General features: G+C 36.1%; 1 protein-coding gene across 1 annotated transcript in view; it reads left to right on the top strand.

The window, feature by feature from the left end:
• The first annotated feature begins 5,582 nt into the window (after positions 1–5,582).
• LOC100882138 (neural cell adhesion molecule 2) overlaps positions 5,583–11,992 on the top strand; it is a 307,105-nt gene continuing 300,695 nt past the window's right edge. The window contains exon 1 of the mRNA XM_003701829.3: positions 5,583–6,103. Within this exon, the coding sequence (XP_003701877.1) occupies positions 5,980–6,103 (124 nt within the window). The 5' untranslated portion in view covers positions 5,583–5,979. The remainder of the gene's footprint in view (positions 6,104–11,992) is intronic.

Below are 11,992 nucleotides of genomic sequence, written 5' to 3'. Positions count from 1 at the left end.
TAACCTAACCTAAAATTGAAAGATCAAAAAGATAAACAATTGAAATTGGTTTTTTGTTAGGAGCCATTATTTGGCACACAAGGATTCTAGTTGTCATTTAACGAATGTTTCTAAATTATTTACATTTTTATTCCTTGCAAATCTGATAACAAAGTTTCTCCAAATTGAACTAATTGAACTAACCTAACCTAAAATTGAAAGATCAAAAAGATAAACAATTGAAATTGGTTTTTTGTTAGGAGCCATTATTTGGCACACAAGGATTCTAGTTGTCATTTAACGAATGTTTCTAAATTATTTACATTTTTATTCCTTGCAAATCTGATAACAAAGTTTCTCCAAATTGAACTAATTGAACTAACCTAACCTAAAATTGGAAGATCAAAAAGATAAACAATTAAAATTTGTTTTTTATTAGGAGTCATTATTTGGCACACAAGGATTCTAGTTGTCATTTAACGAATGTTCCTAAATTATTTACATTTTTATTCCCTGCAAATCCGATAACAAAGTTTCCCCAAATTGAACTAATTGAACTAACCTAACCTAAAATTGAAAGATCAAAAAAAGAAACAATTAAAATTGGTCTTTTATTGGAAGCCATTATTTGGCACACAAGGATTTTGGTTGTCACTTAACGAATGTTTCTAAATTATTTACATTTTTATTCCCTGCAAATCCCATAACAAAGTTTCCCCAAATTGAACTAACCTAACCTAAAATTGAAAAATCAAAAAGAGAAATAATTTACAAATTCACAAAATACAAAAGTGTATTAATGGAAAAATTTTCAAGTTCACTCATTGAAAAGAAGCGTACGTCGAGTACGTCGCATATAGCCGGACCATAGTTCCGCTCAATTCTCTCTATAATCAACCGGCGTCGCGCCTACTTACATTAAAACAGTGCCGCGGTGCAATGCTCGAAATTAACATAAATTCCCCTTCTCGTTCACTGGTCGGCTTCTTTTTCCCGGCTACCCACGGGAGTCTTGGGACGCCGATATCCCGCGAGTGTGGACCAGCGGGTGCGACGAACACGACCTCATCCGGCGAAATAGTTCGAGGGAGAGAGAAAAGAACGATGCGTTCAATACGCATGCGAGGTAGAGTATGTGCGCGGGCGCGTACAACGAAGAGCCTCTTTTCGATCGACGTAGCACCACGACGTCGTACGACCTTTCGTCAGATGAAAGACAGGACAAAATCATATTTGTATGTTCATTGACAAAACTGAACTTGCAAATTCATTCACTTGTTATTAAAATATAAGTAGGATTTTTAATTTGGTGGATGCTGAGGTGGTATGTGGATGATCACATACGAATTTCTGTGAAATGAAGAAAAGGACAAAATCATATTTGTATGTCCATTGACAAAACTGAACTTGCAAATTCAATCACTTGTTATTAAAATATAAGTAGAATTTTTAATTTGGTGGATGCTGAGGTGGTATGTGGATGATCATGTATGAATTTCTGTGAAATGAAGAAGAGGACAAAATCATATTTGTACGTTCGTTGACTTCAAACTGAAGTTGCAGATTTAAGGTCATTCACTTGTCATTGAAATATAAATACGTCTTTTTAATTTTGGTGGATGCTGTTGAGTTAGCATGTAGAGGATCACGTACGAATTTTAGTGAAGTAAAGAAGAGGACCAAATCATATTTGTACGTTCATTGACTTCAAACTGAAGTTGCAGATTTAAGGTCATTCACTTGTCATTGAAATGTAAATACGTCTTTTTAATTTTGGTGGATGCTGTTGAGTTAGCATGTAGAGGATCACGTACGAATTTTAGTGAAGTAAAGAAGAGGACCAAATTATATTTGTACGTTCATTGATTTCAAACTGAAGTTGTAGATTTAAGGTCATTTACTTGTCACTAAAATATAAATACGTCTTTTTAATTTATATTTAAAAATTATTACATTTTTATCAAATTTGACCTACGTCCAAAAAAATCATTTTGTAAGCTAATATATCTATGCATTGTTTAATTATTTTTATAATAGAGTTTCAATTTATAAATAGCCATTATATGTGTGTATATCTAGGATTGACTTGGTTAATTTGAACACCGTTAGGTAACCATTAAACATCGTCAATTTGTTTCTGTAGTTGAATGCAAGTAAAAGAAGATTCTGTTTGAACGCAAACCTGTTGAGAAATTTTGACAATTCCAAAATTGTGATTAATACATTCAATGAGCTGCAACTCGGTATTTAAAGATATTTATAAAATATCGTCATTGGTTCAATTTAGGAAATTGTTTCCTAATTTTGACTACGATATCCTAAACTTAACCGTGTGCATGTTTCGTTCACTGTAGATGTGATGTTTTATATGAAAATTATTTTTGACATGGTATATTCAATGATTTAAATGCAAGATGAACGTGCAGCTATTAAAACATTTAAAAATCTGGAAATATTATATCTAAGATTCTGGAAATTTAAGAAACTTCGGAATGTGAGAAGCGTTGGAAATATTGATTCTGACACAAAGAGTCTACGATGCACTCGACTGAACCAATATCTCAAATGCATAAATCCTGACACTGATACTTCTTGCAGCAACGTATTTTTACGACTATCTCGAAAACTATGGCCGAATCGAAGTATCTATACAAACAGTTCAGTGTTTACTATGTTTCTGTACTTCAAGGTTTCTGTACTTCAAGGTCAAGAGTGAAGATCATCGAAGGTTTTCTGCAAGTCTGTTCTGTCCCTTTGAAAACAAAAATACTGAGGCTCCAATTCTCTTTACCTTTTTGTACTCATAGTGTATAAATGTTTAAAGATTATTCAGAATCAAAAGAAATTCAGAGACATTCAGAAATGTCTCGACAAAATATTTCAAGGACAAGAATCAAATTTCATATTCATCACATTCGAGCCCTGTCTATTACTCGAGAGATAAAAAAAGTATCAAGCCTCTTATCTATCAATCCTCCCCTACACATTAACGGGTATACGATGTATCCAAAGATAAATAATTCAGAATGTCTTGACAAAACATTTCAAGGTAAGGAATCAGGATCGTCAGAGGTCCCTTAAGGTCCCATGAGCTCCATATTTAGAAGATACTGAGCAGTTAGACTTCTTATCTGCTGAACCTCCCTTTGGTATCGGTGGCGATACGTATATACGTAAATAGGTATATACATGTGCAGAGATAAATTCTTCAAAATGTCTTCATAAGAAATTTTGAAGGTCAGGAATCGAGATCAATGTGTGTTACGAGCGATGTGTTACTTTGAATATATAGTTCAAGATCAAGAATCAGGATCACTGGACGTTCCACATATGTCTTGCCTTGATATGTGTCAGGGTCAAGAATTAGGATCACTGGACGTTCTACATATGTCTTACCTTGATAACATACTTCAAGGTTAAGAATCAAGATCATTGAACGATCTCTAAATGTACTTTGAATATATAGTTCGAGGTCAAGAATTAGGATCACTGGACGTTCCACATATGTCTTGCCTTGATATGTGTCAGGGTCAAGAATTAGGACCACTAGATGTTCTACATATGACTTACCTTGATAACATATTTCACGGTTAAGAATCAGGTTCATTGAACGATCTCTAAATGTGTTACTTTGAATATATATTTCGAGGTCAAAAATTAGGATCATTGGACGTTCCACATATGTCTTACCTTGATATGTTTCAGGGTCAAGATTCAGCATCATTAGACGTTCCACATATGTCTTACCTTGATAACATATTTCAGGGTCAAAATTCAGCATCATTCGACGTTCCTTAAATATTTTACTTACAATTAGACAATATATTCCACCCTTACCATGCTTCAGTTTATTATTTGATCCATCTATTCATCTACTTCCCACACATCTATTAGATATATATTGAATATACATCTTTGTATCTTAATAAGTATACCTTGGCATACAGTTCAAAGATGAATTATTCAGAATATCTTACCTTGACAACATAATTCAAACATTAACAATCAAGATATTTGGTCGTTCTCCAAATTCAACATACGATTCTCATAATATTTGCAGAATAACTATGTTCTCAATTTACTAAGAAACATAAAATTGCACCAAGTTCAATTTCCTGTTAACATACGAGGGTGTAAACCAAACATAAATTACCCGAAACATCTTATCTTGACAATTACATCTGAATCAAGATCATCAAAGGTCCCCTAAGTTCCACCACACACTCTCTTGCCTGCAAGGGACATAAAACAGTATCAGTCTCCAACTATCCTCCCTCGAACATTGATAGATCTACGAGGGTGAGTAATATACTTCACATAAATTCTTTAGAATGTCTACCTTGACATATCTCAAGGTAGGGACTGAAGATCATAGGAGGTTCCTTATGTTCCTTTTCCTTGTAAGAACAATAAATGGTTCTTGTCTATTCTTTGGGAGGTATAAAATAGTAGCAATTCTCTACTTTCTATGTTGATAGATGCATATAGATGTATGTGTGTCCAGACATAAATTGTTCAGTATGTTGACAACATATCTCTGGGTGCAAAATGGAAATCATAGGAAGCTTCTTATACTTCAAGTTTAGTATATACTCTCTTGTCTATTTCTTGGGTAATATAAAATAGTACTAAGTGTCATGTTAATTCTTCTTTCACATATATGCACATACATGTATGTATGTGCAAACATAAATTGTTCAGAATGTTTACCTTGACACAACACATCTCTGGGTTCAAAATCGAGATCATAGGAGACTTCTTATGCTCCAAATTTACTATATACTCTCTTGTCTATTTCTTGAGAGGCATAAAGTAGTACTCAGTCTCATATGTTAATTCTTCTTTCACATACGTGCACATGTATGTACATCTGTCCGACCATAAATTGCTCAGAATGTTTACCTTGACACAACACATCTCTGGGTCCAAAATCGAGATCATAGGTAGTTCCTTATGGTCCAAATTCACCACATACTCTGTTTATTACTCAAGAGGTATGAAACAGTATCAAGTTACCCATCTATCAATTCTTATACACTCATAGTTGCACATGACATATGTATATATATACATATATACGTTCAGACATAAATTGTTCAGAGTGTTCACTTGGACTAGGTTCAGATATAATATATCTAGGTCCAGAATCAAAATCATCAAATGTCTAAGTTTCACATTTATTACATACTCTCTTGATTACTCAAAAAGCATAAAATAGTCCCAGTTTCTGGGATTTTATCAAGTCCCAGTTTATCAACTCTTCCTCATACGTTGATACATGCAACTATATATCTAAACATAAACTATTCAGAATATCAAACCAGACAATACATCTCTCCGTCCAAAGTGAAGCTCACGAAAGGTCCAACCTTCCAAATGTACCCCCAACAGAAAATAGTGTCAAGAAGCATGTATCGAATCCCCATTGAAATGCTTAATAAGGTTCGGAATTTTTGCGTAGATCTCGCGATTCAGATCGTGCAGCTGCGGTAGCAGCCAAGTGGGGGTACCTCGTAGAGGGGATTGTCGGAGTAGTGGGGTAGTTTATTCGGAAGGGGTAGTATCGGTAGTGGTGGCATTGGAAGCGACAGTGGCGACACCAGCCTCGGTCGCGATAGCAGCACGCAGCGGTGTGCTCCGGGCCGGTGCTGATTGAGTGCGAGCGAGCGAAATCTCGCTGTGTGCGAGTGGCGCGCTAACCGTTTTCTACCCCTAATATTCGCGAAAGTTTGACAATCACTCATCGCGTGCGAGTGATGTCAGTAGAGTGATCGCGAGTTGATCGGTGAGTGCGAACAGTGATCCTGAGTGCGCGTTGTTTAGGCCTAATCGTTGTTTAGGAAAATGCGGGAAATGTGCTCGAGAGACACGCTGGAGGATACGCGAGAGTTGTGAGCCGGAGATATAAACGGAGTCTTTGTGCAATTTGGTGGATGATGATCACGATGCTTGATTATCGGTTGCTATGATCGAGCCGCGGAAAGTTCACGTGGAACGATCATGATTTACCTTCGGCTGCACGTCGGGAGGAGTCTACGGTGCAACGCGAATGCAAGACACTGGAACGTGTTCATCGTGCCACTCTTCCCACTCTGGATTATCGGCGCTTTCTGCGTGAAAGACAGTGAGTACACCCTTTTATCCCGCACGGGAATCAACCCTTTGATGGACGCGTATCGGCTCAGAAAAGTCTTGGGACTGCTGAGAACGCAGTTGGAGTTTACGAAAGTGTATTTTAAGCGATGGCTATAAAACGGAAACATTTTAAGCGATGGCTACAAAAATGGATAAGCGTTATTTAAAGCAATAGTGATGCAAGTGATCATTGAGTTATTGATAATTTATTGTAACTGAAAGGGTTGTTAGGCTGTTTAGCTTTGTGGGTGCAAGTTGAGCTTCAAAGAGATTCTGTTTGTCTGTTGGTTATGGTCCGAGTGGAAATTCTAGAGGAAGCTTTTCATTTGTTTGAACTATGTTATTTGTTGTATTATGTCAGAACTTTTTAACAGTAAAGTGAATGAACTGGGGTCAACGTGAATTTAGGTTACGTTTATTTTAATAATTGTTAGGTTTGATTTTTTTCGAATTTTGACTTTGATTGCTTTTATCTGGCAGGATCTTTTTGTGTAGGAATGGGTTGGTTAGGTTTTGGCGTTTGAAGATATTCGATTAAAGACCTAACTGTATGCAAAATCTTATTATACAAGATTAATTGTATAATAATGTATGAGAACTTATTATTGATTACAATCTTTATTTAATAATTGCTAGACCGATGTTTGTGTGCATATAATACATTAGAGTCTGCAAAGTCTGCATACCTGATGTAATTAATGGAATATGGATCTATTGAATTATGTGACTTACTTGTACTTCTCAGATCTTGATATATCACAGTTTAATTATCATTGACCAGATGTGATCATGGTTGATCTAGATCATATTTTGTGGAAGAGGATTACTTTCGAAACGAAATTTCGCATGTTAAGCTTGACATTTGTAATTATTATACTGCGAAAAGTCTATGTATCTTCCATTTTGGAACGTGGTACATGAAGGAGACATAGGGATTATATTATTGGAGACATAAGAATTTTTACATTTCTAAATCATAAAATTCTCAAATCTCTAAAGTTAAGGATTACTAAATTTTCGAATTCTAAAATTTACAAGTTGACAAATCCTCAAGTCTCCAAATTCTCATATCTCTAAATTCTCAAATCCCTAAATTCTTAAATCTCTCCAAATTCTCAAATTCCTAAACTCTCAAATCCCCAAATTCTCATATACCCAAATTCTGAAGCCTCCAAACTCTCGAATCCCCAAATTCTCATATACCCAAATTTTTAAATTTCCAAATTTTCAAATCTCAAAATTCTCAAATTTCCAAACTCTCAAATCCCTAAACTCTCAAATCCCTAAACTTTCAAATTCCCAAACTCTCAAATCCCCAAACTCTCAAATCTCCAAATTCTCAAATTCCCAAACTTTCAAATCTCCAAATTCTCAAATTCCCAAACTTTCAAATCTCCAAATTCTCAAATCCCTAAACTCTCAAATCTCCAAATTCTCAAATTCCCAAACTCTCAAATCCCCAAATTCTCAAATTCCCAAACTCTCAAATCCCCAAATTCTCAAATTCCCAAATTCTCAAATCCCCAAATTCTTAAATTTCCAAATTTTTAAATCTCCAAATTCTCAAACCCCCAAACTCTCTAATTCCCAAATTCTCAAATTCCCCAATTCTCAAATCCCCAAATTCTCAAATCTCTAAATCCCTAAATCCCCAAGTTCTCAAATTTCCCACTTCTCAAAACTCCCCTTTCCCAAATCCCCAAATTCTCAAATTTCCCACTTCTCAAAACTCCCCCTTCCCAAGTCCCTCAATCCTCAAATCCCCAAACAAAAAAATTCCCAACTCCCCAAACCCTCATCTTCTCAACCCCCCACTCTCGCAAATCTGCACCTCAACTCCCCACGCCATAAATCTCGAAATTCCCCAAGCTCAAATATCCAAGTTCCCAACCCAATTCCCCACCGTCCTTTCTCGGGCCCTTCTCTAACTCGTTTGAACTCTCGTTTTCGAAATCTCTCGTTGTTTCTGTTCCCAAATTACCATATTAAACCATCACCGTGATAGCTCATATCCATAACTCCGCTGCACCCCATCTAAAATCCATTATATTATAATAAAAGCACCGTAATAAACTTTGTTCGTACGCACCTCCTTTCTGTTATGCCGTAATAACTTTTTAATTTAAAGTCCGTGGTTACCGTAATATCCATTAGATTATCTGGTAGGAAAGTTCGATAGCCTTTCGAGGCGGCATCGACCTCGGTTACGCGGTTTTCTCGAACCAGGAATATTTCGACGGGATCAAAGGTGACGTACCTTTTCGAAGATGGTCGTGCAACGATTTCGCGGAGAACCTTTAGGATGCTTCTTTCAAAGAGTCGCAATTTTATTTCCTCCGTTTCATTCTTTCTTTTTTTTTTTTTTTGCAACTCTCTTTCGTTACTCTTGCTTGGTATTCAGACGGCTGCTTCCGATAATCTTGCCGTTCTCGCGTAAGACTTCATTTGCTTGGCTGAGGTGACTGGGCGACGTCGTTATCTGAAATTGCTCGACGAAAGAAAAGATCCCTCGTAGAACGGGTTTTCCATTCGGGGATAGAAAGGGATAATGGGGTCACGACAATTCGAAAACGCAAGTTTGAACTTTGACATTAGTTCGATGCTCCGAGTGAAACAAACTTTTTCCGGGGTGTTTGGGAGGACGTTGTTTTTGTGACCTTTCCACCTGTCGGAACTCGTGCTTTTGTGTATGCTTGTATAGGAATTTTGGGTGATGTGAGTTTTGAGGTGTGGGGACTTTGGGATACAGGGAATGTGGGTTATTGGGAGTTTGGGATATAGGGATTTTGGGATTTAGGAAATTGGGATATAGGGACACTGCGATATAGGGACTTTGAGATATAAGGATTTTGGAATATAGGGAATTTGGGATTTAGGATATGGGGACAATGCGATATAAGGATTCTTGGATATAAGGAATTTTGGATTCAGGAGATTTGAGATATAGGGACTTTGGAATGTGGGGACACTGCGATAGAGGGAATTTGGGATCTAAGAATTTTGGGATATAGAAATTTTAGGTCATGAGAATTTTGGGATATAGGAATTTTGGGAATCGGAATATGCAAACTTATTATCTCCAAATTCTCAAATCTCTAGATTCTCAATTCTCCAAATTCTCAAATCCCCAAATTCTCAAATCCCTAAATTCTGAAATCTCCAAATTCCCAAATCTCCAAATTCTCAAATCCTCAAATTCTAAAATCCCCAAATTCTCCAGCATCCCATCTCTCAAATCCTCAAATTCCCTAGATTCCAAATTCTCAAATTCTCAAATTTCCAAATAATAAAATTCTCAAATCCCCAAATACCCTAGGTTCCAAATTCTCAAATCCCCAAATTCCGTAGCTTCCAAATTCTCAAATCCCCAAATTTCCTAGCATCCCATCTCTCAAATCCTCAAATTCCCTAGATTCCAAATTCTCAAATTCTCAAATTTCCAAATAATAAAATTCTCAAATCCCCAAATACCCTAGGTTCCAAATTCTCAAATCCCCAAATTCCCTAGCTTCCAAATTCTCAAATCCCCAAATTCCCTAGCTTCCCATCTCTCAAATCCTCAAATTCCCTAGATTCCAAATTCTCAAATTCTCAAATTTCCAAATCATAAAATTCTCAAATCTCCAAATTCTCAAGTCCCCAAATTCTCAAATCTCCAATTTCTCAAACCCCCAAATTCTCAAATCGCCATTAAACGCATTCAATGAAAAGAATGTAATCCTCTCATAGATATTTTTGCTGTTAACAGAAAATTTACCAATATGTTAATGACCTTGAAATAGATATTCAATATGAAACCTTAAAATGTTTATTGTGAACAGTTGAAACCTTGAAGTACATTTCCACTACATTTACATCAGCTTTTATCTTCATATTCTATTTTTGATATCAGTAATAATCATTAACCTTGCCATATCTATGACCTAATAAGGTTAAGTGAAATCTTCATGCTCTTTCATACATTATTTATACTAAGGATGATAATGCATTTGCAATGTATCAACGTCTGCGAACTACGTAAATCATGTAACCTATAACATCAACAGTGTTTAAATTACGAGTTACATATGTAACGTATACATACATATATTACATTTATATGTGTTTTGGATCTCGTCATCGCAAATGCACATCCATAGTCTAATTATCGTATACTATTAAATTTTATTACATTTTGCTTTTAATAAAATTGTTACTATATAAAATAATCGAACTACCTTAATAAAAGATATTACTTCAAGCAATGTTTTAATTAGTAAAAATTTATTAACTGTATGTAACTGATTATGAAGTAACTGACTTCTGATGAAACTAACCTAATTTGAAACCAACCAGAGTGAAAATAGGTTAGGTTACGCAATACTCATCAACGTAATTACAGTTTTAATTTTGCTTCGCAAAGAAATAATCGAAGCATAAACAAAGAAATGAAACGTCGTTTGCTGAAGTTCCTATTAATTTTCCTACGTCGATAAAATAATTATAGGTTCCGCGTAAAAGTTCAATCGAAAAGGTGATACCGTTCTTCCGGTTGATCGAACAATTTAACCTTCATAAAATGTGCCATCGGCTTTGATGATGCGACCCATGATGGACTGTCCTGCGGCATAAATCAACGCGTAGCCCGTGTTTCGTTCATTATTCTTGACGACGTGCAATTAACGGGGGATGCTTGTTAAAATTCAATCGAAGCTCCGTCGAACGTTTCGAAAGGTCATTGGGAATGCAGTTACCACGAGAAACACGGTTTGTTGCCTTAAAAGCGGAACGTAGGAGGTAATACTCGTTTTTTTAGGTCTTTGGATTTACTGGGTCGATTCGTGCAAGCGAACGAGGTCGCGATATCGGTTTCTTCCGGCAGAACCTGATGCCTGATATTTTCTTATGTAATATTGAGAAAAATTTTCGAATAAACAATGCATGTTATAATGGGATGATATTATTATTAGAAGGTTGACCTCAGGCTGACCTGAATTTATTAATAGTTCAAGGGGTGGTTCATGAAGGGGTGGTTTATCAAAATTAATATTAGGGCTTATGTGTAGGATCTCATTTTCTGGGATTCTGAAGATTCCTCAATTTACATATATTCTCTAATTTATTCCCTAGTTCATTAATTTGGGGATTAAAATTTCTGGGATTCATTAATTTAGGATTTAAGAAATTTTTCAACTTAGAATGAACCGCTTCAAACACCTTTGTCGCAGCTGCTTGGACTTGTAACAGTGTCAAAAAACGTTCCTTTTATAGCTAATTCAGTATTGGAAAAAGGAAGTAATCACATGGAGATAAGTCAAAATTTGGAGGATGTTGGAACAGACTTGTATTTTCGCCAAAAATTCACGAACAGTGACAGTTCACATGGTGCGTTATCATGCAACAGAAACCAACTTCCCAGCGCTCGATATTCGGGCCTCACACGAACGATCCTCTTCCATAAATGTTCCATAACACCCAGATAATATTCGCCATTAACATTTTGTCCCTGTGGAACGAATTCCCGAAGTATAATTCCTTTAGAATCGTAAAAGCAAATTAACATTGTCTTCTCGAGGGACTTCTGGAATCGCAATTTTTTTGATTTTGGAGAGCCTGGAGATTTCCACGTAGCACTTTGGCGCTTTGTTCGAGGTTCATACTTGAAGCACCAAGTCCCATCACTAGTTACAATTGATTCCAGGAATGTACAGTTTCGTCTGGCTGTTTTGATAAGATCTCGCAATATTCAACGCTCGCAATTTGTTGCGCTTGCCCTGTGATTTTGTGACACGGTGACGAAAGATTCTGTCGCATTAAACGCTATAAGTTTACAATTCGTTGCTCGATTCCAATAATGATCGTTGTGTTTTGTAGGGGAGATTTTCAGATAACATATTTT

This window comes from Megachile rotundata, chromosome 10 (assembly GCF_050947335.1).
Source record: "Megachile rotundata isolate GNS110a chromosome 10, iyMegRotu1, whole genome shotgun sequence".
NCBI lineage: Eukaryota > Metazoa > Arthropoda > Insecta > Hymenoptera > Megachilidae > Megachile > Megachile rotundata.
This window is presented reverse-complemented; position numbering and strand designations above follow the sequence as displayed.